We start from the raw sequence: 27,705 nt of genomic DNA on the forward strand, positions 1-27,705 counted from the left end.
AACAGTGTAAAAAAGGAATTTAATGTTATTATAGGTAATTAGAAACTACTATATATTTTTTTATATTTATGTAAAACAATACTAAGAATTTAAATGGATGTTTTGCACAATTTCTGCTTTGTTTCACAGCACTTATTAAAGGTATAGCCAGCTGCTTGAGGAGCACATAGTGGCTTGATGGTATTTATATCTCAGTAGTACAGTGGTGTTTATACTAACATAAAACAATATTGTCAAGTTGTAGTCTCCCTCCTTGTGCATATTTATGTATATGCACAATCTGAGGATAAACTATGGTCACAATAAGAATCATAAATCTAAATCTTCTGACTGCTAGGTGTATCAAGCTGACACACAACACCAATCAGTGTACCCATTGCATAGGTACTTGCACAGCTAGGTATAGAGATTCTACATGTGACTGTATTTCTGCATACATCTATGCTGCAATCAGGAGACATGACAGCAGCCTGGGGAAACATATTTGAGGTAAGAATTGTGCTTGAAGGACAGCAGCACGGGTTGTACAAGCCCACCAAGGAGACTCAGACAGCTGACCTGCAGTACAGCCTGTCTTCTCTGTTGAAATACCACTCCTCCCTTTACATTGCACTTAAATAGTGTTCTTCAAGGGTTCTGGCAGGCTTTATTTTTGTAGTATGTTATGGGTGGGCACATGTACACAGCCCCTTGGCAGGAATGTAGCAAAGACACCAGAAAGGCACCCTCCCTAGCTGATGGAAGTGAAGAACGGGGGGAATCGGTAGTTAGTTGCTCCTTAGCTCCCCCACCCCCCAAGACTCTGTGACCTGCTTTCCTGATCAGATGTTGCAACTGTGGCAACAGCTGACTGAAACTGAAGACTTCTGCAGCAGCTGCAGGGGCTAATCCAATGGTCTCTGGTAGGGGGCTGCCTGCCAGCTGGCAATTTTAATGAGCTCCTATTACTTGAGTACCAAGAGCCCTTTCAAGCTAAAGGTGCAACTGAGGGAATGGCTTGGTTAACACTATTTTTTTTTTTTTTTAAGTCACACAAAGGGTGTCATGGATGCCAGCAAGTGGGAGGGAGGGGAATGAATAACTGTTTTTCATACAGTGCGCTTGGCGTAAATTTTCAAGTGCTATTTCAGATCACCTTCATCTCATACCTTTAAACATACTTGATGCCTTCACTATGAACAATGCAAGAGTTGCTCATGGTAAGTGTGAATTCAAAAGATTACCATTTGTCGCTTTGACTACACTTCTGGTCTGGCAAAGTACATAGAGCTTTGAGCTTTTGACAATGGAAAACTTTACCTGTTCCCACTTTTTTTTTGTTCTCTGGCTTTTTATATTTTGAACTGTCTTTTTCAGGAAATGAGCAGGCTATAGCTGTACTTGGAGGCAGTAATTTTGAGGTCATTTGAACAGCTGATTGAGTTTTTGGTGCACAACATGAGGAAGACCTCCCTGAGAGCATGTGATTTGAGTTCAAAATTGTAGACACTTTAGAGCATTTAAAGGTATCAACAGATGCTCTATGCTGCTTTATGCTTTTTGAGCTGGTCCATTCAAGTGTGCAGAAAGCAGGGCTGGATCTACTTTTTTCTTGATAATCTCCATTACAAACTGTCTGAGGACACGCAGATTCGGATGGCCTTGACTGCTTCAACTGAAGCATGGGTTTTAAGGAACTGGGTCGACTGCCAACTGGAACGGGGGAAGAGACAGTCAGGTCTTTTATTCTCTCTTTTAATACAGTTAGATGCTGCATTTTTTCCATTTCCAAGAGACGAGATATTAGTTTCACCATAGAGTCTTCTGGAGGTGGAGAAAAGAGAGCCTTCCAGTTATCCCATTTCGATAAGGCTAACTTTTGTAAATCCAATTTATTGAAAGGTGATGGAAGAAAATCAGGGTATGAGAATTCTTCATTTTGGCGCTTGTAGGAAGCTTCTTTAGTGTTTTCTGCAGTTTTTGGTCTTAAGTTCAGAGTCGTGTTTTTAACATAAGTAGGCAAAACATCATCTGCTCTTTCACTTTCAGATTCATTACTTTCCTCTGTCAAAAGCTTGTTCTTTGAACTACTTTTTCCTAAGGTCAAATTCTGCCTAGACACAAATTGTGTATTGTTATTACTTTCTGCAGCAGAGTAAGAGCTAGAGGCAATGGCTTCATTTCTGGCCTTGCAAAAATCCCCATCTCCATTTGTCCAGTAGACTCCTAATGCTGCCTGCTCCACTCCTGGATAAGACGCAGTTTGATATTTGTTCATATGAGCCACCAACAATGTACAATTAAGAGTAAAGAAATTTAAAGAAATATCTTTCGAGCCGGAGACAGTTTTCACTTGAAGTTTACTGATGTCTCTGGGAGGGAGAAAAAAGAGAGAGAAAATGTAGGGTACTTTTTCATTTGGGGAGTTATAGGAGAAAATGCACCACGTATAGAAGTCTAAAGCTACTGAAGTCCCTAGGAATTTTGACATTGCTTGCCTACCTATAGGTTGAGGAAGTAGATGTTAGTGTCCCCATATTACAAGAAGAGCAAAAACTGCTGTTCAATTGATATTGAAAGACTAAATTACGTCATTGGCTCCGTCGTACACAATATATCTGACAGTGAAATAACCCACTTATATGGGAATTTTAATGCCTTCTACAAACTAAGGGTCAACTTCTGTTTGCCTAATAAGGAAAGTAGCCTTATTTTTTGCAATGAAACAATCAAAATTTGCCATTAAAGTATCACAAGTGGATTTTCTTCTTGCTCACTTGAGTCCCATCCCTTCTATTCTTCTTTCCCCAACAGACTTTAAGGCCAAACATTCAATCTGTGACTTACCTGCTGTATTGTCACTGAAACATAATATGAATTTTATCTTATTCCAGGTTCTTTAACATGTATATCCAAAAGGGAAGTTTAACTCTTAAGTTAACAGGAGTTATATAGTTAGATCCTTTAGGGCTGGAAACAGGCCCTAAAGGAAGATTCTTTTAAGTTGTCTCAAGATCCTTTCCCTACATAGCAGGGAAGTTTTACCTGTTGGTACACTATGAATGGGGGAAAAACTCTTATCTAAGTCTATCCCCGCCATGCAGTTAGTCCAATAAAAGGTATCACCCACAAAAATCCTTGCCTCTTCACCACTGTTCTTCATAGGATCCAAAGCTAGTGCACAGTTTGTTTTTCCAAATAGACTAACTGTGAAACAAATACTAGTGACAAAAATACAGTAAGATTCTCCTCAGAACTCATGGTATGCAACTGCTGTGATGCTTATAGTCAACTGCTAGTCAAGTCCCGTTTCATTAAGTATCACAGAAGAGAATGTAATGTTACAAACCACCTTTATAGTCAAAATATGAATCCCAGAGGAATGAGTTAAATATACAAGGTATTTAGAGTGAACTAATGATGCAACAACTGTGTAGCAAAAAGGAATAGCCACTAAGCATATATAACATTACCCAAGGCTCAGGCTTCTAACCATTGTCCTAATATGGCAGGGGCGGGCAATTATTTCGGGCAGAGGGCTGCCTGATGACTCAGGCGAGCTGTAGAGGGTGGCATGGGTAGCCCTGCCCCTTCAGTTGCCCCACCCTCTGGTTGCCATCTTGGGACTGGCTGTCCCATACCCTGACCCCTGCCACCAGAAGCCCTACCCCCTGACCTTTGCCACTGGACGTCCCTCACCTTGCACAACTTACCAGGTAGCAAGGGGTTGTGACCCCTGTAACAGCCTGCCCCAGCAGTGGGGTTGCAGGGGCATCAGACCTCCCCCAGAACTTTCCCCCTACCTGTGCCAGCTGATCCCAAAAGGAGGAGGCTCCGCTGCTGCTGGCCAGTGCCGACCCAGTCGGGCTTGCCTCATCCCCAGCAGCACCTGGTAGGTTGGCTTTAGCCGTATGCTGCTCCAGATGGAAAGGACCCAGCTGGGTCTGCACCAGCCAGGAAAGGTGGCATACAGCTGAAGTCCTCATGTGCCGGTCAGAGCAGCAGGGGCTCAGCTACACTTTCCCCCTGCCTGCACCAGTCAGTCCCGAGCAGCACACGGCTCCATCGTGGCTTCTGCTGGCCAGTGCAGACCTGGCCGGGCTCCTCCCATCCCCAGCAGCACGTGAGGAGCCCACTTTAGCTTCATGCCACTTCTGCTGGCCGGTGCCAACCCAGCCAGGTTCCTCCCATCCCCAGCAGCATGCAGCTGAAACCAGCTTCTCACGTGCTGCTGGGGACAGGAGCCCAGCTGGGTCTGCACCTGCCAGAAGTGGCGGCGGAGCCGTGTGCTGCTTGGGACTGACTGGCACAGGCAGGGGAAAAGTGCAGCTGAGCCCCTGCAGCTCCAGCTGGACTCATCCTGTCCTGAGTGACACACTGCTTCGCCGCCACCTCTCCTCCCTGGTGCTGACTGGGCCGGAGCTGTGGCCCAGTTGCTGCTTCCCCTCCCCAGTGCTGGTCCAGACCAACCCTGAACAGCCCAAGCAGCCCAGCATAGGGAAAGCCTGCCCAGCAGCTGCTTTCCTGGGCTTACCTGCAGGGCAGGGCCTTTCCCAGTCCCGCGCAGGAGGCAGAAGCTGGCCCAGACACTGTTTCCTCTCACCGGCGTCACAGGTTCTGTCCCAGCCCGCCTGCCCCTCTCAAGCTGCAAGCCTGGCCTGAGCCAGGGGCAGAGCGAGGCCAGCTGGGGCAGGCTGAGGTCAGGGCTGGTTGCCTCGCAACCAGAACCCAAGGAAACAGCCTGAGGTGCTGCAGCCAATGGCTGGTGCTGCCAGAGGCTTTTAGAGAGGCAGCCACCATTACCTGGGTTTTGAAGGGGTGCTGCGGGCTGGAGGGCAGGCCAGATCTGGCCCTCGGGCTGTATTTTGCCCACCCCTGTGATATGGGATAATAAAATAAAGTTGGTATGATTCCTGCAAGTAAATGACCCACCATGAGCACTGATTTCCTGCAGCTCCCTGGAGCATGTCTTAAAAATTATGATGTGTTTTTGAAAGCTGTAACTCAGCTTTCTGAGAGAAACTGAGAACTGTTGAACCCAACAGATACGAGATAACCCTGATCTGAAATTTCTTCCTCTGAACTTTTTTTGACTCTGGACACCTGGTCAGCAGTTTAGACCTATCTTTCATAGGACTCAGTATCTCTGGGAAAATATAGAGTTGGATTTTAAGTTTGTAACTCAGGGTAATTTCTAGAGGTCAATAACGTGTTGGCAGTATTTTAACAAGGCGTTCCCACAATGTTCCCTTAGCATGCCATAAATCTTATACTCTGGTGTGATGTGTGTGTAGAGTGGGGCCTTTGACAGACATTGCTTTTATTGTGTAATGAACTGCAACATGCCACACACTTGAGCAATTTATCGCATGTTTAAAATGGCAAACAAGTCATAAACATGGTGAGCCAGCCTCAAAAGATACTGTTTGTTAAACATAGAACATCTTTGTGGCTGGTTTGTATCGCGCTTTAATTTGAATGTGTGGTATGTTAAACAGTCTTGGATGGGTCCCTCAGCATCTCAGGGTTCACTGCTCTCTGGCCCCTGTGGATGAACTAGCACATAGGCCCAGTACTTGTGCTGGGGACCCTGACTGGTTCCAGAGTACAAACCAGACTATCAAACAGCCTGCAGCTGCTTGCAGGGAGCACAGAGCATGACCCTGCCTCCTCACCTCTGCAGGTGAACCTTGGCTCTGCTTACAGCCCTGACTGATGCCGAGTCTGTGACTAGTCATTCATCCCATTTTTGTGAAATGGGAATTTCCTCCCTCCCCAACTTGCACAGAAGGGTGACAGGACCGGGGATGGATCAAGCCATGGCAGCTCTCTCCCACCATTCAAGCTATTCCAGGAACCTGGGATGGGTTGAGTGGCACCAGTTCTCCCCCTATCCTTTGCATACCTGTGCCAGGGAATGGGAAGGAACTCCTGTGGATTGAGCCATTCCAAGATGAGTCAAGATGCAGAGGAATATCTTCACCCTCTGCAAAGCTTTGGATTACCCTGGTTCTGTGCAAGGAATTGGGGGGATAGAGACAGAGTGGGGACTGACCATATTTATTAAATTGCATGTACCCACATAAATTTAAGATTTAAAAACTGGGAGTAGGAGTAACTAGAGGAAACCAGAGGACCTTGTTTATTCTAGACAAAATAATTAACTGGAACACTGAAATTAGTTGACTATTATTTATAACAGAAAGGAAAATGAATGTAACTTTAGGCATGTAATTTGGGACCAGCATGAACACCATCATTCATCCCTGTTCATGCTGCAGGAGCAAGAAAGGGGAAGACAAACATGATTAATGTACAGCCTGACTGATATTTTGACCTTAACTCTTGGGAACCCTAATAGATACATTAAAGCCTTTTCTTTTTTTTAATTGAAAACATATGATAAATATTCTGGAAGTGACACTGTATGACAGGATTACTACGCACCTCAGAATTGTGACAAATGACAAGTAGGAACCAATGTCTGAGCAGCAGGATCTGTTAGACAGCCGAGTTACTTTAAGCACTTCATTAAGTAGAAGTGTGGATGAACAATAAGGACAGTTACACAATGCTTAAAAATTTGCCTCAAAACAAAGTTCTTCAAGGAAAAAAAGGTTTGAGTCTCTTGAAAAAACAAAGACAGATGAAAATATACTGTGGGCTGGCCTCCAGCAATAGGGAAAAAGCAGTCTAATGGGGCCTTCTGAAGAGCTGTAGCCCCAAGCTCCTTGATTCAAATATTGAGAAAGAGATACATTTGGAAAATATGTTACAGCATACCTATAAGCAGAGTTGGCCAGGAGATGAATGAAGGAAAAACCAATGCTTTATTCTAGATGATGGGAGAGGCAGAGAGAGAAGTTTTAAAAGCTTCAAGACAGCAGATCAACTTTTGAGCTGTCTTACATCCAGTAGACATCACAAAAGTTAAATAAGGGTGTAAGTAATTTCAGGAATTATCCTTAACCTACCAGGGAAATAAAACCTCATCATGAATCAGTGATTTTCCAATAGCATGTCCTGCAGTGTGGAGAGACTGTGGAGCAGTTGATGAGGGCTCTACTTGTTTCCAGGCTATTAAACTTCATTAAAGGCACATTCCGTACCTTCTTAACATTACTTTTCCACTGGAACAAATGCTGTAGCTACTAAAAGGGGAACAAAAGTGTCAATAAAACTATTACAATGTAACCTATACAGTGAAAATATCTGAAAAGCCCAGATAATGTTTATCATCAAGTAACTTTTACTAGGTGACTGAGAAGCCCTCACAGTATCTTTCTCAGGATCCGTGCCTTAGGGCTCCAAAAAGTATGGAAAGATTAGGGGTTCAAAGGATTTATTAAATGAGAAGGCAGTAGAGGGACAGACAGAGGGAAATACTTGGCAGAAGCAGTTTCTTCAGACGGTGCTTTCAGACTCTTCCTACAGATGACAAGACATGTTCTTCCTCAGTGATGAGTGGATTAATGAAAATTAAATTTCATACTTATTTGTCCCCACATATATAACCTATACATATCTTTAGTTTTTACGAAATGAAGATAACTGGTAATAAAATACTTTCTGGGTAATTTTTCAACTATAGTGAAAATATTTATAGCAATTACAGGTTCCCCTCAGAAGTATTAAGTTCAGCTAAGCACTACTAGAAAATAACTAAAAGAATCTTTCTGAGTCCTCACTGGGTGCATCTACACAAGGCGCTTTAGTGCACATTAGACATACACAGAAAAGCATCACCATCTACGTGTGTGCAGGACTTGCTGAGCAGTAAATTAGGCTAATGCGCCTAGGTTTGCTAGTACCAAAAAGAAAAAAAAAATACAGGAACTAGATTAACCATGCATTAGATACTATGCAGTAGTGCATGTGTAATACTGATCAGGAACAATTTACTCCTGGTCAGCCTAGGCAGCAAGGAGCCACAGGAGGCAGGGGAGAGAGAGATGGGGTTGTTGTCTGCAGCTCCCAGGTGGAGCTTGGGAATCACAGCCTGGCTCAGTGGTGCTGGCTTGGGGTAATGCCCCGTGGCCGAGTGGCAGCAGCACCTTGAGCTCTCCCCTCCCTTTGCTTTGCTTGCTCTGTCTCCAGTTCCAGCATTGCTTAGCTCCCAGCTCCCTGCAGGCACAGGCAAGGAGCGGGAGCCAACTGAGGGGTTGTGCTGTGTGGGCAGTGGCTAGGCTGAGGGAACAAGGAAGTTCTCTGTCCCTGGTGATAGAGAGCTCCCCCATCCTGGTGCTGCTCAGTTCCCAGCTCCTGTGAGGAGCCAGCTGAGCAGCGCTAGAACCAGGGGCAGAGAGCTCCTCCTACCCCTCAGCAAGCAAAGTGAAGGGAGAGCTCAAGGCACTGCTCCCACTTGGCCATGGAGCATCACCCCAAGCCAGCACCGCCAAGCCAGGCTGCAATCCTGAGCACCAAGAGGCTGGGAGCCGTCCCCTGCTCCAGGACAGCTACCGCCCTGCTTCCCAGAGCCCAGGCCTGACCCCTGTACCCCCTGCCTGCCTGGGGTTGGTACCAGAGGAGCCTGCAGCTCCCCCTGCTAGGGCAGTGCAGGGGTCCAGAAGCAGTCCTGGACTCAACTGGCCCTGTTAGGAGTAAATTTGCTCCCGATGCAGGGATACATGTAGATGCATTCCCAGGTGCAGTTTACTGGGCCTTATTTTAAAGCACAGTAACTTTAAGGTACATTAAATGCATATGTAGATGTGGGCAGACAAGGTTCCTTGGGTGAATTTGATATTTTTTATTAGACCAACACATGTAGATGTGCCCACCAGTGCTGAAATTCAGATTCAATTTATTTGGTATACCCAAAACTACATGGCAACAGAACAAGGAAGCCTAATTAGGTGGTGGTAGGTCACAACCTATTAAGAAGCACATTTTTCAGGTTTTGTTTTTTGTTTACTTTGTCAGCTGTTCACAATGTGGCACTGCTGCTATCTCCTCTACCCCAGAAAATAGAGAATTGACCAGTTTAATAATGGTCAGCTTATCAGCTGAGAAGAGAAAAGATGAGGAGCTACTGTCATTTATAGTCTGTCCTGCAACAACTGTGCACTGGACCCCAATCATTGATGTTTGGGAAAGGTTCAATTGTTACATGTGGCTGCACCAGAAAATACAACTGAGCGAAGACAAGTTTCATGGACATTATGACCATGAAGAGACTAGATCAGTCAGTCTAACCTCAGTCAGTTAGGCTCGGAAGCGGCGGGAGACGCGCGGGTGATAGCTCGCTGTGCCCCCGCTCCCCCGAAGCCCCCCAGAAACCCTCCAGCAGCCGCGGAGCCCCCCGCCGACCCCCAGCACAGCCGGGGTAAGCGGGGCCCGTGGAGAGAGGGGGCTAACCCCTTAGTGTGTGTGTGGGAGGCAATGGCTGAGTGGAGCCGGGCCGGGTCAAGCCCCGCCCAGGCCCCTACTTGGCCCAGCCCCCCAGGGAGCCACGCGACCGGAGCTGTGCAAACAGGCTGCGCAAACAGGCGCGCTTCTCTGCCGGCGCGTGAGTTAGCGCGGAGTTCGCGCGGGAGGGTGCCAGACCCTGCCTGCGCACCCCCCAGGGTAGACAGTCCCAGCCGTAGCCAGCCTACCTGAGGCATGACACGGATGGGCATGCGCCGCACCCCGAGGGTCCCCTCAGGCTCCGCGGCCCCCCCCCCCCCGGCACCTCAGAGACGGCCACCCAGACGGAGCCCCTGGTTCCGGGCTCCACGCAGACAGAGCCCCTGGGTCTCGGCTGCAGGGGCTGCCTGTCCCTTTTTCAGGCTCTGGGGCCTGGGAGCACGGTGACCTCCCCTTGCGGGGTCTGCTCCCTTTTGGGGTCTCTGGTGCGCCAGCTGGAGGAGCTCCAGGCCACAGTCCAGAGACTGCGTGCCATCAGGGACTGCGAGCAGGAGATAGACTCCTACTGCCAGGCCCTTCTCCCCCGGGAGGCAGAGGGTAGATCACAGTCTCCCTCCACGCCAAAGGAGGACTCTGGGACCTCCTGCTGTGTCCAGCCAGGGGCATGGACCAAAGTGGTCAAGGGCCCTAAGACCCGCCGCACCAAGGCCCCTCCCCCACCAGAGCTGAGCAACAGGTACGCACTTCTTGCTGCCCCAGCAGAGCCTGCTGAGTTGCCGGCCCCCACAGGCAACATGGGCCTAACTGCAACTCCCGCCCCTGCTCTCCCCAAGACAAAACGTAAGGTGTTTGTGGTGGGAGACTCCCTCCTGAGGGGGACGGAGGGGCCAATCTGCCACCCTGACCCCTTAGCCCGGCAAGTCTGCTGCTTCCCAGGGGCCCACATCTGGGACATTGCGGAGAGGATCCCCAAGCTCCTCAAACCCACAGACCACTATCCCATGTTCCTTATTCATGTGGGCACCAATGACACGGCTCGGAGCACTCCCAGCCAGGTCATGAGCCGCTACAGGGATTTGGGAGCGGGGCTTAAGGGTCTGGGGGCACAGGTGGTGTTCTCATCAATCCTCCCAGTCTCAGGCTATGGGCTGAGAAGGGACAGGAGGATCTATGCGGTCAACCAAAGACTGCAGCGCTGGTGTCGTCAGGAAGGCTTTGGCTTTCATGACCACAGCCTGCTCTTTGGCGAGAGAGGCAGCAAGCTGCTGGGAAAAGATGGTCTCCACCTCTCTCCCCTAGGGAGGAGGCTCTTCTCAGCCAGACTGGCTGACCTGCTCCACCGGGCTTTAAACTAAGCCTGTTGGGGGACGGGGGGACTACCGCCACTGCTGGCCCGCTGATCAATCCTTGCAAAGCCAGCAGATCACGGCACTCAAGGGAGCCCACCCCGGCCCCAGCCCTGGTAAAATCTGTGGGCAAGGAAGGAGCCCCCCAGGGGGCACTTGCCTGCCTGTACACTAATGCCAGGAGCCTGGGGAATAAGCAGGAGGAGCTGATCCTCCTGCTCAGTGCAAACAATTACGATGTCATAGGGATAACGGAGACCTGGTGGGACTCCACCCATGACTGGACCACGGGGATAGATGGCTATACCCTGTACAGGAGGGATCGTGTAGAGAAAAGGGGCGGGGGTGTAGCTCTCTATGTTAAGGAAAGCTATGTGTCCCTGCAAGCTTATATTGGCGACTAGGGTGGACGGCTGGAGACCCTCTGGGTTAAAATCCGTGGGGAACACGGCACAGGGGACACAATGGTGGGAGTCTACTACAGACCTCCCACCCAAAGTCCTGAGCTTGACCAGGAGTTTGCCCGGGAACTGGCTGAGGCAGCTTGCTCCAGGACTATGGTTGTCATGGGTGACTTCAATTACCCAGACATCTCGTGGGAGGATCGCTCAGCAAAATCTGAGCGGTCGCAGAGCTTACTCTCGTGCGTGGATGACCTCTACCTGACTCAAGAAGTCTATGGGCCAACGAGAGGCAAAGCGCTGCTCGACCTGGTACTGGCTACTGGGGATGACCTAGTCGGCGACCTAGTGATCGATGGGAAGCTGGGTGACAGCGACCACGAGCTGATCACCTTCATCATCCGCCGAAAAGCTGGCAAGTCAGTCAGCAACACGCAAGTCCTTGACTTCAGGAAAGCCGACTTTGACAAGCTCAGGAGGCTTGTCAGTGAGGCCCTAAGGGACCGTGACCACAGGGAGAGGGGAGTTCAAGAAGAGTGGTTGCTCCTCAAGGGAGCGATCCTCAATGCACAAACTAAGTCTATTCCATCTCGGAGGAAAGGCAGCAAGAGGGCACAGCAGCCCCCCTGGCTCTCCAGGGACCTAGCAGACCTCCTGAGGCTAAAAAGAAAGGCCTACAAAGGATGGAGGATGGGAGTCACCTCCAAGGAGGATTATTCTGCACTGGTCCGGTCCTGCAGGGAGCTGACCAGGAAAGCCAAGGCTGCAACTGAACTCCAGCTAGCTTTGAGCATCAAGGACAATAAAAAGTCCTTTTTCAGATATGTGGGGAGCCGGAGGAAAAGCAGGGGCAACATTGGACCCCTGCTGAACCAGATGGGGCAACTGACAACTGACACCCAGGAAAAAGCCAACCTATTAAATAGGTACTTTGCGTCAGTCTTTCATCAGCCCCATGGGACGCCCATGCCCGCTACAGGGCCGGAAAGTCCGGGTGAGGGTGATCCCCTGCCCTCCATTAATGCTGACTTCGTGAAGGAACATCTTGAGAAGCTGGATACCTTCAAGTCAGCCGGCCCTGACAATCTTCACCCCAGGGTACTCAAGGAGCTGGCGAGCATCATAGCCCAGCCTCTAGCGCGGATCTTTGAAAACTCTTGGTGCTCTGGTATAGTGCCCGAAGACTGGAGGAAGGCCAATGTGGTGCCTATCTTCAAGAAAGGGAGGAAAGTGGATCCGGCTAACTATAGGCCCATCAGCCTGACTTCTATCCCAGGGAAGATCTTAGAAAAGTTTATTAAGGAGGCCATCCTTAACGGACTGGCCGACGCCAACATCTTAAGGGACAGCCAGCACGGGTTTGTTGTGGATAGGTCTTGCTTGACCAATCTCATTTCCTTCTACGACCAGGTGACCTATCACCTGGATAAGGGAGATGAGATTGATGTCATATATCTTGACTTCAAAAAAGCCTTCGATCTGGTGTCCCATGATCGTCTCTTGGAGAAACTGGCCAATTGTCGCCTTGGGTCCTCCACGATCCACTGGCTGGAAAATTGGCTCCGAGGTCGGACCCAGAGGGTAATAATTGATGGAAGTCACTCATCGTGGTGTCCTGTGACTAGTGGGGTCCCCCAGGGCTCTGTCCTTGGACCCATACTGTTCAACATCTTCATTAATGATGTGGACACTGGAGTCAGAAGCGGACTGGCCAAGTTCGCAGATGACACCAAACTTTGGGGCAAAGCATCCACACCAGAAGACAGGCAGATGATCCAGGCTGACCTGGACAGGCTCAGCAAGTGGGCGGACGAGAATCTGATGGTGTTCAACGCCGATAAATGCAAGGTTCTCCACCTTGGGAAAAAAAACCCGCAGCATCCTTATAGGCTCGGCAGTGCTATGTTGGCTAGCACTATGGAAGAAAGAGACTTGGGGGTCATCATTGACCACAAGATGAACATGAGCCTGCAATGCGATGCTGCGGCTAGTAAAGCGACCAAAACGCTGGCTTGCATCCATAGATACTTCTCAAGCAAATCCCGGGACGTCATTCTCCCCCTGTACTCGGCCTTAGTGAGGCCGCAGCTGGAGTACTGTGTCCAGTTTTGGGCTCCACAATTCAAAAAGGATGTGGAGAAGCTTGAGAGAGTCCAGAGAAGAGCCACGCGCATGATCAGAGGTCAGGGAAGCAGACCCTACGATGACAGGCTGAGAGCCCTGGGGCTCTTTAGCCTGAAAAAGTGCAGGCTCAGGGGTGATCTGATGGCCACCTACAAGTTTATCAGGGGTGACCACCAGTATCTGGGGGAACGTTTGTTCACCAGAGCGCCCCAAGGGATGACGAGGTCGAATGGTCACAAACTACTACAAGATCGTTTCAGGCTGGACATAAGGAAGAATTTCTTTACTGTCCGAGCCCCCAAGGTCTGGAACAGCCTGCCACCGGAGGTTGTTCAAGCGCCTTCGTTGAACACCTTCAAGATGAAACTGGATGCTTATCTTGCTGGGATCCTATGACCCCAGCTGACTTCCTGCCCTTTGGGCGGGGGGGCTGGACTCGATGATCTTCCGAGGTCCCTTCCAGCCCTAATGTCTATGAAATCTATGAAACCTCCCATATACCACAAATTATTAGTTTTCATCTACTTAGCTTGATCTTGAACCCAATATAATGCCCAGAACCCCTGGAACTGTGATGTGATGAGAAATGCACAGATGATTCTTATGAAGAGATCCATCCTGTGTCAGAAGGTAAAAAAAAACAAAAAACCCTCTGGCAATATGACCTGAGGAAAAACTCTTTCTGGACCGCACACCTGGAAATCAGTTTGACCTTGAGTATGCAGGCAGACCCATCAGTCCAGCATTTAAGTAGTAGCTTCCTGGTATCATTTCAGAGCACTGGTCCATTGCAACTAGTATCCCTAACGCTTCAAAGGCAGACAAAAAAGAAATCCTACCACACACAACACCACATGCAACATACGTCTGGTAAATTTGTATGGTGCATGGGGAAAAATCCTCTGGAATCTGTGGGCATGGCTGTGTTATACATTTGTATCATGCTGTTTGTGCTATTGTTAAATTATTTAAGAAAAACATGTATAGCTGTTACTATCATGGTTTCAAATTCCACTGTGGAAAGGACTATAGTTATTTTAATTGTGGAACATCTTGAAATGTGAGGCTGAAAAGGAAACCGAGAACTCATCTAATCCCTCCTCTTACTGATTTCTACCTCAGTGTATATTGAAGTCATACTTACACTCACGTATGGATAGATAGCTACATTCCTGACCAACCAGTCTTGAGAGTACCCGTGTTCAGTCTACATGTACATGTTTATGTGTCCATAGTGCTGGCATAAATGCCCAAAACACCTAGGTATGTGGCTAGAAAACTGTAATTCATCAACTTCATAGTTTTTTTTTCCATTACTGAGAACATAGTGTGTTCTGCAGCAGTTTAATTATAACATATTTAGTGAGATTTTGTATGCAAGTGTAAAATGAGGAGCTTTTTTCACATGATGATTGGGAGGGAGTGGGGGGATTCTTATGTTTGAATAAATATGGCATATTTCCCTAGCTGCTTATGGCAATGGCAGTGGGGCAGTGTCTAAAGCCTTACTAAACAGAAGGTATCACATCTGCATTTCTCACTTTTCTATTAAGCCAGTTATCCTGGCAAAAAAAAAATGGAGATTAGACTAGCTTGATCCAATTGGTTCTTGATAGAGCCAGGTTGGCTGTATTTTGTTTTATTAAGGTAGTCATAAGAGGAAGACACTCCAAGAAACTTCTCTAAATCACCAGATATGCCTCTAAGTACAGCTGCTGCTCCTTCTAGAATATCATTAGGTTTTAATCTTACAAAGAGTTAGATTTATGCATAACTTTACACACCTGTCTTTATGTACATTGGGTACATCTATATATGCACTTTACTGCAATTAGCTCTGTAGTAAAGTGTCACTGTCTACTTGTGTGCCGATATTAGGGTGCAGTAAATAAATTAACTCCACCATAAGATAGTACTGTCAGGGCTAGTACTATTTTACGACGGAGTAATTAAGTGCAACGAAATGCATATGCAGTGACAGGGGCCGGCTGGGGCATGAAGATGATTAAGTATGGGGGCTGCCTGCTGCACAGTTCTGCACTTTGGCTCCCCCATGCCCCAGCTAGCCCCTCTGCCACTCAACACTGCCCCCCGGAGCTCAAGGCTGACCTACCAAGCCTGCTGTCAGCCGGGAACTGCTCTACCCTGCTCAAACTGCTGTTGTCCCAGGTGCACGTGTAGACACTGTGGAGGGAGCAGGTGACCCTGGCTCAAATTGCTCCAGAGTTTATCGCATCATGTTAATTTCATGTATAGATGCACTCATTGCCTTGGACAATGAAATTATCCACGTTCTTGTCTCTTTGTAGGATCAGGACTTAATTTTACAGCAACTTAAGCAACTTCTGTCCTTTTCTTGTTCAAACATAATAAGTTAAAATATAAAGTTAAAACACTCAAATGTTAGAAGTGAAAATAACCAATGTCATTCATACCTAGCTTACCCTAAGAAACAGGGAGACTAGAGGAATGGTGTTCTTTAAGGTGGAAAGGAAAGAGTAGGTCTTAGATAGATGGGAAGAAGGAATTCCAGTATGGAGAAAAAAATTAATTTCCTTTTGTATATTTTTATTCCACAGGATTGGCAGAGTACATACAGGATTAATTGGAAAAAATGTTAATAACATTAATAAATTACATCCCAAGATGGCAAAAAACATCCTTTGGGCATAACAGAAAAGAAAATAATTGTGTTCCCGAAGAGATTAAAAACACTTACCTGAACATCATACTTTCCAAGTTCTCAAATTACTTTATTTTAATTAAATTATCTATATATTAATCCATAAATCCCCTTTGAACTTGGATGTTAGAAATCATATAAGATGATAATTAACCAGTAGTATAAAATTCCACAGTGTGCTAAATGCTTGTCTTAGCAAGCAGTCCTTTCACTTGTTCAGCTTGCTTGGACATGGGCAAACAAATTCTGTTCTAATTAAATTGTTTGAAGAATTAAATGTGTTACCTGTTCACAGTAGCATTGACTTTATTATGTGTATATCCCCAGGAATTAAATGTCCCTTCCTTGTTATTATTTTGATTTAGCTGCAAAAAAGAGAAAACATTTCTATAAAAATACTACTGATATATGTTTTATAATGTGCTAAAATTGAAAATAAAAAAACCAAACAAATCCCACCTGCGTTCTTCTACTTGTATTCTTTGACAATCTAAGATCTGCCAGTAGTTCCACTGGACTTCTGTAAGAGTCCTGTAAAACAGATAAACCATAGTATTTACTCCGTGTGGAAGTACTTTTTCCAGACATGATCATCTATTTCTCTTGGGTATTTTGATCTAAAAGTTTTCCTTGGTTGCAACCGTGCAACCCCACTGATTTCACTGGGCTGAATTCGGTTTTTAGCAAAGTATTTAAAATGCTTTGTGTGAGGAATTTGTGCTTGTTAAAAATGCTGGCTAGAGAAGTGGTTCTCAACCTTTTTTGTACCAGGACCCATCTATAAACATTGATGGCCAGTCCCGACCCAGTGTCCCTCACTCCTGACCTGCTACCCCCCACCCCAGGCCCCAGCCCCCTGGTATGTGGAGCAGGGGGTGGGCATGTGGGGCAAAGGGGTGGGCCCAAGAAGCCCTTTGCAGGCTGAAGCTCTGAAAACCTGTAAGAGAAAAGCCACGGTTCCCACTTTTTTCTCCTTTAAAGAAGAATCCATTTTTAAAGTTTGACTCTCCCTATGCCTAAAGAAGGGTGTTCATAACCAAAAGCTTGCAAAGAACAATTTTTCCAACTATTTAGTTGGTCTAATAAAAGATATCACATCTACCCAAAGAACCTTGTCTGCCTATTTCCTTAGACCAACATGGCTACAACCAACAATCCTTGATCCGTTTTTAAAGTCTGTTTGCGACCCTTTCATATATTCTTGTGACCTACCAGTTGAGAAACTCTGTGCTAGAGCACACTGGCAGTCCTGTTCAGAAGGAAATGCTTCTCTCTGGGTGTGTCTACACAAGCCACTTTACTGCACAATAAACTAATCTACTGCACAGTAAAGTGTCACCATCTATACATGCACACCATTCCTTTTGACAGGAATCAAGGGCAGAGAAATATTAATTTTCTACATTTTTTACGGGCCCTGCGGGCCGGATAGAATGGCCTCTGGCCCTTATTTTGCCCACCACTGCTCAACTTATAGGCAGCAGACAGAAGTGAGATGCAGAAGGGTCAGAAGTCAGAAACGGTGAGTTGTGTGGTTGCTGCTAGTGAACTTCCTGTGCTTGAGACCTACATGCCAGGTAAGGTCCAAATGCTCTTCAGGTACAGGAAGGCTACAAGGCAAGTGGCAGCTGGGTCAGCCTCATACTCTTTAAGTTCAGCAAAGCTTTCAGGGTTTGGCTGGACTGCTACCAGGTGTAGCGTTAAGAGGCTGGTAAGGGCTGTAATGCAATATGAAATGCTCTAATAGTGTAGAGAGAGAGCATAGTTGCTAATGGTGGTAGCGTTTTTTTGTGATGTGTGCAATTACCAGATTTCATCATTCTATTACAGAAAACAGTGTTAATACAACATAGGGACTATTCTTACTTGCCTACAAACGTTACTCCCAACTAAGTTTGTTCCCATTTGCTGAGGCCTAAAGTGAATTAAATTGGAATTTCACTTTTTAAAACAAGTGGCACATTTTTTAATTTAACCTAGGACAAATCCAAGAGGCAACTAGAATCCACAAAGAAAACTTCTGGAATCAGTAGGTTGTTAAAAGGCTATTAAAAATAAATATATACATATATATGTATAAAATACAGTATCTATATAAAATAAAGTATTAAAATAAGGCTATTAAAATAAATAAATATGAAATATGAAATATAAAAAAAATTAAAAATAAATATACACACAGGCAAATTCGCACGTAGAAACTATTTAAAAAAAATCTTTTTGTTGGCAGACTTCACGTCCTTTATAGTTTTTTAAGAAGAAAAATTATGGCGCAGACCTTTTCAACATTGCTAGCTACTTTTGCCTGAAGAAGACTAAAACCAGCAGTCAGTTCTGATATTTATTAAATTACATTCAGATAAATTGGATTGAAATTATTAAGATTTCTTTCTTTTTCCCTTACCTTGTGCAACTTGTTTGACAGAGCACCTGTAAAAGAGCAACAATAAAAAACCAACAGTTGATATATGTTTATAATAGTCCTTTAGAAGTTTTCTCCATGCAGAAGCACAAATGCCTGGGTTTTCTTACCTCCTGTGCCAATGACATCTCCTGAGGGGCAGTATTTATTTTCACAAAGGTGGACATCAGGTTCTAAGTCACACGTTTGTAAGCTCTGCAACAACACACAGTTTGTTACAGTAAGTGCAAAAATATGGACACTTTAAAACGCACTGCAATTACAACAATTTAAAATTTGTGGTTATATGAGCCTTCTTATTTGCTCATTGCAAATTAGCCCCCTTGAATAGAATGGAAATTATAAATATTTGGGATGAGGCAAAGCAACTTTTGCAGTTTGGTTATGGCATGAAGAACCATTTTTGTGGGCATTTCCCAGCAGCCCCACCCCTCAGTGCTGACTGGCAGAGAGGCACTGGCATTGCATTTAACTTTTTAAAAGATGACAGAAACGTCTTCACTTTAATGACTGGCACCTTCATTTAGTCCATGTCACTAGCAGACTGGGCACGTCTACATATGTGCTTTAATGTGTCTTAACCTATTTTAATGCACTTCAAAGCGTCACACAAAAAAGCATGCTCTTTAGTGAACCCACATTAAAATAAGGTGCTGGGCCTTTTTCTAGTACCTCACAACACGGCATTTATACACATACCTTTTTGTCCCATGATGTGCTGGAGATCTGCCACTTTGGAGCAGACTCAATTAATTGATTCTGATCTGCACACAACTTAGCTTGCACCGGGCTGTGCCGCATGCAGTTGTATCAGTGGTGAAATGCGCATCAGCACGCAGAAAATGGCGGTGGTGAGCTTTTGAACTAAAGCACTTTCTGTGTGTTTTAGTTCAAAAGCGCATCGCCACCATTTTCTCAGCACTGATGCACATTTCACCATTTATACAACTGCAAGTGATGCAGTGCCTGGTGCTTGTCAGAGCACCTGGCACTGCAGCACTTGCATGTGTAAAAATGCCCTGAAGTACTAAATTTGATGCGCATTACTTAAAGTGTGTTAATGAACATGTAGATGTGCCCACCCTCAATCACATGTTCTATGGCTGAAGTGATTGTCACATTGCCTATGTATTGAGGTAAGCAATGGGACATTCTAAAACAGCGTATTATATGAATAATGCACTTTTTTTTCCTGTTGATTTCATGGGACATCGCACCCAGTGCAATATTTCCTGGCAACTGCAAACAAGGCCATTTTTCGCAGTTTCCACAAAAACCATAAAACTGCAAATTAAGGACCCCTACAAATATGTAACAAAGGGAGCAGAGCTGACAAAACACAAACGATTGTAGGTTAGATTCTGACTTTTCACATTTAGAATCCCCTCTTGCAGGCTTAGATTTTCCCAGGAGGATGTGGGAAATGAATGAGGTTTTAGTTCAAGATTTTTAAAATCTTGTCTAAGAGCAGACAAATGCTGTTTGGCTGTAATCCACCTGCTGCAGACAAGTTGCTCCACCAAGTACCATGATGTTATCAACACTTTGTGCCCAGAAGCCAGTATGTTTTAGGGATCGTCAGCTAAAAAATGAATAGTTAAAAAAGTGTGTCACAACTCAGCATCACATATGATGACTTATTTACGTATTAAACTCTCTAAAGGCACATCCAGAATTCCTTGGGGCTAGGGATACAGGAACCAAGCCAAGGATGTCTATAGATTCCCAAGGAAACAGCAATCTTTTGTTTGTCTCAGCAACAAGTTAAAGGGCTCTTTAACATTTAGAAAAATTCATATAGAACTTAAACCTTGCAGGCAATATGGTTATATTACAAGTGGTGAATACATGTTATAACTGTGAAGTACATCGGGAATCAAACCAAGCAACCTGAATCTGAAGAAGCAGATACTGGCCACGTACAGGCAGTGTGGTTCTACCAGAAGAATCGCTGCTCTCCTGGTAGAAGCTAGGAATGTATAAGCATTCATTCAATTTTTCCTGGGAGAACATGCCCCTCTGTGAGAAAGAGAGTCCAGGCTGACACTTGGAAGATCTCCTTTGCTGCTGCTCCCCTTGCCTTATGAACACTGGGATCAACCAAATTTGGGGAAGGCAGCATGGAAAGCAGCAGCAAGTAAGTGGGGTCAGCTGCAGTACAGGCTCTGAAGTACATTTATCATAAATTTCCACTGGTAAAAATGAATGGCTGTTTGTAGCTGCTGTGCTATTTCTGCAATACAAGATGCTAAGGTTTCAATTGTGCTACTGTATGGACAGTCCATGACAGTGGAATAGTTCTCGGCCTTCATGGCATGGGAAAGAACTTCTAATTTGTTAATAAAGGTTGTGATTTCAATCCTTGCCTCCAGCAGTCTTTACTTCTGCTTTCACTTTCCTGAAGGCTTTTCCTGTTGTTTCTTGTGTCCCCTTTACCATTCAACCTCAAGCCCTAGGTCCTGAGTGTTTCCAATGCTCTATGTAAAAGTTAAACCACTATTTTGTTCTTTGTAGGAAGAAATAAAAAATACTATTGACACATGGAATATACTGTATTTACTCAAATATGAGTTCCCCCCCCCAGAAGCCCCTCGTCTTACACACACATACAAGGAAACCCTATTAGATACGCTGCCTATCTTTGAACAACTGCTAAAAGCAGCATGCACTCAGTAATGGAATCCAACTATGAATCTGATTAAATGTAGGTAACATTGAGCATGACTATAAAATACATGACCCACATGGGGCAGATCACTTCTCAGCCTTTTGATTAAGATCAAGTGAGACACTATGCATCTGAACTCCAATGCCTCCAGGCCTGGGGCTTACACATAGGATGCCTACCTGGATCTGGGAAGTAACTGAAGCCCCAGACCAACAGGTCTGGGAGATAGAGTACTTGCCTGGTGGTAGAACCACAGACTTGATCATTGAATTAAATTTTGGACCTTAACTACTGAGCTTTGCCCAATTGAATTTAGAATGGATTTAGCCTTGCTAAAGAATAATTGCAAAAAAACTAAACATGCTGATAAGAACCTATCATAAAAATAGTTTAATATAACCTATCTGAATAAGATATATGGTACTACACATTGTGCTCAGTCCACCTCAGTTATGACTCTTTTTCAAGTCATGGTGAGCCACCACACAATACATTTCGACTTCCTCTTCACTCCCACAGCTCAGCTGTGCCTTTCTTTCCCATTTCCAAAGAGTGCTGTTTCTTCACCAGCCTTAAAGCTAGGGAGAGAAATTACACATAAACCGGTATAAGTGATTGGAAACCGGTTCACATCTGTAACACAACAGAGGTTCAGTGCACATAAACCATTTTCAAAATGGCCAAAAGCAGTTTAAGATAAACCTGGGTAGATGTAGAATCAAACTTAACTGATTTAGGTTAAATTGGTTTATTGAACTTCTGCCCCAGATTCCTTACAAATTCAAGTTGACTCACAGTACCCGGAATCCCAGGATCCTTTACACCTCCCCTGCAAACCCTGCCTCGCAGGGTGGGTAGGTAGCCTCAGTACAAGCCGTCTGCTCCAGCCGAGCAGGGAGGCATACTTTAGCATACCTTGGCTTCTGACCTGAGCCATTGCAGGCATGTGACTGCATGTCCAGAATCAAAGTGAATGTCTGTTTACTTGCTTATCAATTCAATCTATACAGCTTAAACTAACCTGTGAAGATTGAATCAATTCAGCCTCGGGCTTTTTGGCTGTCTGTACTTAGCCCAAATGTCTGGCAAACATCACCAAATAGGGTCTTAAACAGTTGAACAAGAATCCCTGTCACTCCCTCTCTCAGCCTGATGCATATGATTAGTGTGGCCCTGTCCTCCATGAGTTAGAGCCAGACCAAGTTGCCCTGCATCTCATCTGCATATAAATTTTTGGAGGCTCCCAGGACTCAAACAAGAACACTTTGTTCCAGTCATGAGTTGGGGGCTACTTAGCATACAGATCCTTTGTTGGGGGTATTTGGATGCATACTTAAACATTGCTGAACTGTGGGGTCACAATGGCTTGAAATGCTATTGACCCTGTTGGGGCCCAGCCGAGTGAACTATATAGTATACTACCAGCCTTTTGACTTTGGACTAGTATCATGTATAGTTTGCAACGATGAGGCCCCAACAACCCTGGCGAATCACTGCAAGATATAAGAGGTAGTAAGGGCAAGAGATGTCATATCTCCTGTGAATCTATTTCCTGGTGATAGTTCCCAGGCTGTGTTGGAGAGAATCTTCCACCAAGACCTACAGAAGGAGTACAGAGACTTGAACTGGCAAGTAACCCACTGGGAACGCCTTGTGAGGGCATGGAAAAACAGCACAGGGCAGAGAGGCCCATCCAACTGCCCCAGGCAATCTGACCGGTAGGAGGCAGAAACAAAAGACCACCTCTTCCAGGACTGCCCATTTGTCAGAGAGGTGTGGAAAAAAGTTTACATACTCCTCCTGGTGGTGACAGGTTTTATAACCCTGATCAGAGAGGTGCTGCTGTACAGGCACTTGACTAAGCAGCACAGGACCCTGACAGCCCATTTCACCCAAATCATCTCCTGCTTCAGAAATGCCCCGTGAAAGACCAGGAACTTGCTCACAAACAAGCACACAAACCTCCCAGTTGAGGATTGTATTACAGTGGGCCTGAGTGAGATATACTGGGACTACAAAAAGATGGTACAAGTGGATAAGAAAGAGATGGTGGACAGCACATGGAAGAGAGGGAACTAGCATAGACTTTTCAGAGGCACACCGTCTGAAGACAGCAATGAGAATAATGACAATGATGATGACAACAAATCCAATGATAAGTGAAAGAGCTAAACAAACAGGAGGATTTGGGAGGGAAGAAGAGAGGAGACAGAGGTAGTCCTTTGCGTATTTGGGACGGTTTCAAGGAGACAGTGATGGGTGCATGGGCATGCAGGAATGTAGGTACACGATGGAGTCTTTGTAACAGGACTAAGAATGATGTAACTATAAAAGTGTGCTCTGAGAGTGTCAAGTGAACCATAGTGGTCACAAGACAAATTGTTAGAGGTACAGTTATATATATATATATATATATATATATATATATATATATATATATTTATTTTTATATATAGTAATAAATATTTTTGAAAACGAAAAAGTATAGTTTACAGGTCACTTGCGAAAATGACAGTGAAAGAAAAGGACAAGGAAGAAAGGATGCAGATCATGTGGAAGAGAAAATACTGGCATAGGCTGTTCAGAGGCAGGACCCCTTAAGAGAACCATGATGATGATGGTGACAATGAGTGGAAGGACTAGGGAAACAGATGGGGGAATTGGGTAGGAGGAGGGAAGCAATGAGGTGGTCCTTTGCGTGACTGTGACAGTTAAAGGTGATGGTGACGGGCACATGGACATGTGTGAGAGCAGGTGCACAGTGTAGTCATTGTAACTGGATTGAGAATGAGGTAACTAAAGGTGTGTTTTGGATTGTTGAGTGAACCATATCAGTCAGAAGACAAGTTTGTAGAGGTTAGGTGTCTGTCTGTCTGTCTATATATATGTGTATTACATTATATGTACTATTACATATTAATATCATATATTATGTTTATATATTAATATATAATTACATCTATACACACACATCTCTCTCTATATATTTTATATATAGAGAGAGATGTGTGTGTGTGTATACACACACACATCTATATATATATACACACACACTATATATATATACACACACACACACACCCCTATATATATATACACACACGCCCCTATACACACACACACACCCCTATATATATACACACACACACATCTATATACACACACACACATCTATATACACACACATATATATATGCAAAATCCAAAAAGAGTTTGCAGGTCACCCGCTATGACGCTAGGAGGTGTACACACCACCCAACATGTGCCCATACACCTGGGAACCAATGTGGTTCTACAAGGTCCTAGAGCAGTTCTGGAACAAGTATGAGCTACAAAAAGAAGGCCCAATGACCTAGAAAAACTACTGTGAAATGCAGGAGATGGTAAAAGCAAGAAACAGACTGTCACCAGTGGACACAGTCCCCAGTGACTTGAACTGGCAAGTGACCCATCAAGTACTTCATGTGGAGACACTAAGATACAGAGAGGGGCAGAGGCTCCCCAACCTGTACCAGAGAAACCTGCCAGTGGAAAGAGAAAACAATCAACCACCTCCTCTGGAACTGCCCATACGCCAGGGAGATGTGGAGGAGAGTAATTTTACTTCTCATGATGATGACAAGAGTCAGGACCCTGTCCAGACAGGGACACTGTACAGACACCTAACCAAACAGCAGGGAAACCTGACAGCCTGCTTTGAACAGTTCATTTCCTGCTTCAGAAATGCCCTGTAGAAGGCCAGGAACCTGCTTGTATACAGACACATAAATCTCTCAGTTGAGGACTGTATCAAAATGGGATTGAGTAAGCTTCCAGATACTACAGGAAGACAGTAGAAGATGACGGGGAGAAAACAGTAGAGATCACATAGAAGAGAAGAGATTGGGACAGTGTTCAGGAGTGGAGTTCCCAGAGAAAACAACAATGATGAGGAAGAGGATGATGACAGTGATGAAGTGGGGGTGAGAGACAAGGATGACAGGGAAGAAGAGAGCAATGAAGACAACATGGAGTAAGGACTTGGAGGAAAAACAGAAGGGTATTGGGGAGTGTGAAAAGGGGAGGGGAGTGTGTGTGTATGCAAAAAAACCTAAAAGTTTGTATTACATATAAGCAGATGCTAAAATTCTCCTTAAAAGTGTGTTTATGGAATACCTGTGCTAAAATCTGCAGCAGTTTAAAAAAAAAAAAAAGGTAAAATGAATTATTTCTGGATGAACTGTCTATGGGTACTAGATGCAAATTACTAATGCTCCTTTTTTTCAAGTTCAGTGTTTTCAAATGTGCCCCTTGCTTCCATGTGCTCAGGGCAAGCAGGGTGTGACAGTAAGAAGGGTAGAAAGGTGCTGCAAAGGGAAGAAGTTGTCAGAGGGCAAATGGGCTACCTTACCCCCCAGATTTGTTTTCCCTGCTGCAGCAGTGGGAGGTTGACAAATTCAAGGCAAACCTCCAATAATTAGAATCCTATACCTGGAAAATTATAGAAAATGTATAAATTTCCTTTATATAAAATCTATTACTAGGGGGGTTGTCTTAATTGGGGTAATTTTTTATTCGAGTAAATACGGTATTTGATGACGTCCTGGGTGCATGCCTAAATCTAATGAACAAGATGCATGCAGTTGCTGATTAAGCCCTTAAAAAAAAGTTCGATTTTTTTCTATCTCGAACTGTGGGATGTCATAAATATAAATGTTGCCAAACGAGGGTTCTTTGTACATAAAAAAGAACAGAAATTATTGCACCTGCTGCAGCATGTTTACTGAGCAGCCTTATAGGCTCACCATTGGTAGCAAACATTCTCAAAAAAGATAATCAAATCCAACATCATAAGGAAGGCGACTGGCAGCCTGTTTGGGGGGGAGGAGGAGGGGGAGGGGCACAAAATACAGCCTGCAGGCCAGATCCAGCCTGCAAATTGATTTTATCTGGCCTGTGGGTGGGCAGCGCAAGCATTAGCAGCGCGCAGCAGGCCCTGGGTGAGCTGTACTTGGGCCCCTTCCTCTACTGGCAGGCAACACCGGAAATGGCTCTGGCCTCTGAAGGTGTCATGGGGGGCATTGGGAAGAAGCAACTCCACCCACCCACCTGGCACTGCCAGAAGAGGCCAAAGCTGGAGCTGCCACCCACGCTTCTTGCCAGCAGTGGGGGCCCAAGCACAGTCCATCTAGGGCCTGTCACATGGTGCTGGGCGGATGGATGAGGCTGCTTCCGCCCAATGTTTCTTACACCACTTGGGAGATGCAATCCAGCCCTGCAGGCCCTAGGGCAGCCATGCTTGGTCCCTGGCCTCTGCTGACAGGTGGTGTCCAGGGCCTGCAGGGCTGGACTGCATTTCCCAGGTGCTGCAGGGGATGCTGGGCAAAAGTAGCCTGGCCCACCCAGCACTGTGAAGTAGGCCCTGGATGAGCCATGCTGCACAATGCTGGGTGGGCAGGTCTGCTTCCGCCTAGCGGCTGCCAGGGCCCTGAGCCAGGGATGGAGCCTGGCTGCGGGTCTCTGCTCTGTCCCATCATGCCTTGTCATCAGGGCTCCTGGGAGCTGTGGGGTAGCGATGGCGGGGTGTCTGCACATGCTCCAGGAGTCCTGATGGTGGGGCAGGACAGTGCAGAGCCCCTTGGCCAGGCTCCAACCCCCTTTCCTCACCCCAAGCACCAGATGGTGATGGCTCCAGGTAAGGGGATGGGAGGGCAGGCTGGGGCCAGGAATGTGTGTGTGCACGTGTGTGTGTATGTGTGTGTGTGTGTGTGTGTGTGCGCACAGCCAACAGCTCACCACAACTTGTTAAATGGCTCTCTAGCCCAATTAATTGCCCACCCCTGCCCTATGGCCAACCCATCCCAAAATAGCTGCTGCTGCTGCCCAACAAGTTGCCCAAGTTGCAAAAAGACTATAGAAAACATTCAAGTGTCAAAAGCTTTATCTGTCCTGTCCTGCCCTGCCCTTGTGGTGATGAATGAATCAAGCGCGCAGCCCTCAGGGATACAAGGTAAGCACTACGGGCAATGGCCCAGGTGGGCACAAGGTGACACTGTACCGGCTTCACAAATTTGATCCTTGTAGGAATAACTATGGCACACAGAAGCTAATTGTTCAGGCCGGGCGCATCCTACATTTCACAATAAAATTGCCCCTGTCCCTTGGCCGCCGCCTGGATCTGTGTGCCCGATGAAAAGACAGTTGCAAAACAGCAGCACCCAGCAGTTACCGCAGCCCTCAAACCGTGCACGTATTAGGCTGCCGACAGATGCCACCTTTGCAGTTTTGTGGAGGCACAAAGGGAAAGCAAAGGTCCAGGCCCTTTGCGGCCGTGCACCTGCAGCAGCAACAAGGCAGCATAAATATGCCCTGCTATCTTGCTGGGGCGCAGGAGGCCGTTGTTTTTTTCAAGGCAGGAGAGGGCGGGCAGCCTGGCGCTGCCCATGCTCTCCCCAGGCCCCTGCTCCTGCACGCCCTGAGCGCTCCCCTATGGGGACTGAACCCCTGCGGGTGCCTGCACGGGGTTCCCTGCTTGCAAAGGCAGCCAGCGCTTGCTAGCGGGCCGGTGCCTGCGCCGGGACACCCCAATCCCGCTGGTACCTGGCGGGAGAAGCCGGTGCCGTAGACGCCGCCCGCGAAGGGGGCTCCCTGGGCCCCTCCGCGTCGCCCCCCGTTGCGCCCGCGGAGGGCGCCGAAGCCCAGGGGCATGCGCCTGCCGCCCGCCGCCACCCGCGGCATGGGGTGCGCGCGCACCC

The 27,705-nt window shown here is 46.2% G+C and overlaps 1 protein-coding gene across 2 annotated transcripts; it reads right to left on the reverse strand.

The window, feature by feature from the left end:
* FAM217A (family with sequence similarity 217 member A) lies at positions 1-27,676 on the reverse strand. Of its 2 annotated transcripts, XM_059724349.1 has the most exons (6): positions 27,551-27,676; positions 18,414-18,498; positions 18,286-18,311; positions 16,341-16,412; positions 16,167-16,246; positions 1-2,351 (listed from the first exon to the last, which is right to left on the reverse strand). In XM_059724349.1, the coding sequence occupies exons 1-6, from the start codon at positions 27,656-27,658 to the stop codon at positions 1,220-1,222; spliced, it is 1,503 nt and encodes a 500-aa protein (XP_059580332.1). In that variant the 5' UTR covers positions 27,659-27,676; the 3' UTR covers positions 1-1,219. The 2 variants fall into 2 exon arrangements, with proteins under 2 accessions (XP_059580332.1, XP_014462455.1); XM_014606969.3 differs by lacking the exon at positions 18,286-18,311 and having other exon boundaries at positions 27,551-27,630.
* Between the last annotated feature and the right edge of the window lie 29 nt (positions 27,677-27,705).

This window comes from Alligator mississippiensis, chromosome 3 (assembly GCF_030867095.1).
Source record: "Alligator mississippiensis isolate rAllMis1 chromosome 3, rAllMis1, whole genome shotgun sequence".
In the NCBI taxonomy this organism is placed as follows: domain Eukaryota; kingdom Metazoa; phylum Chordata; order Crocodylia; family Alligatoridae; genus Alligator; species Alligator mississippiensis.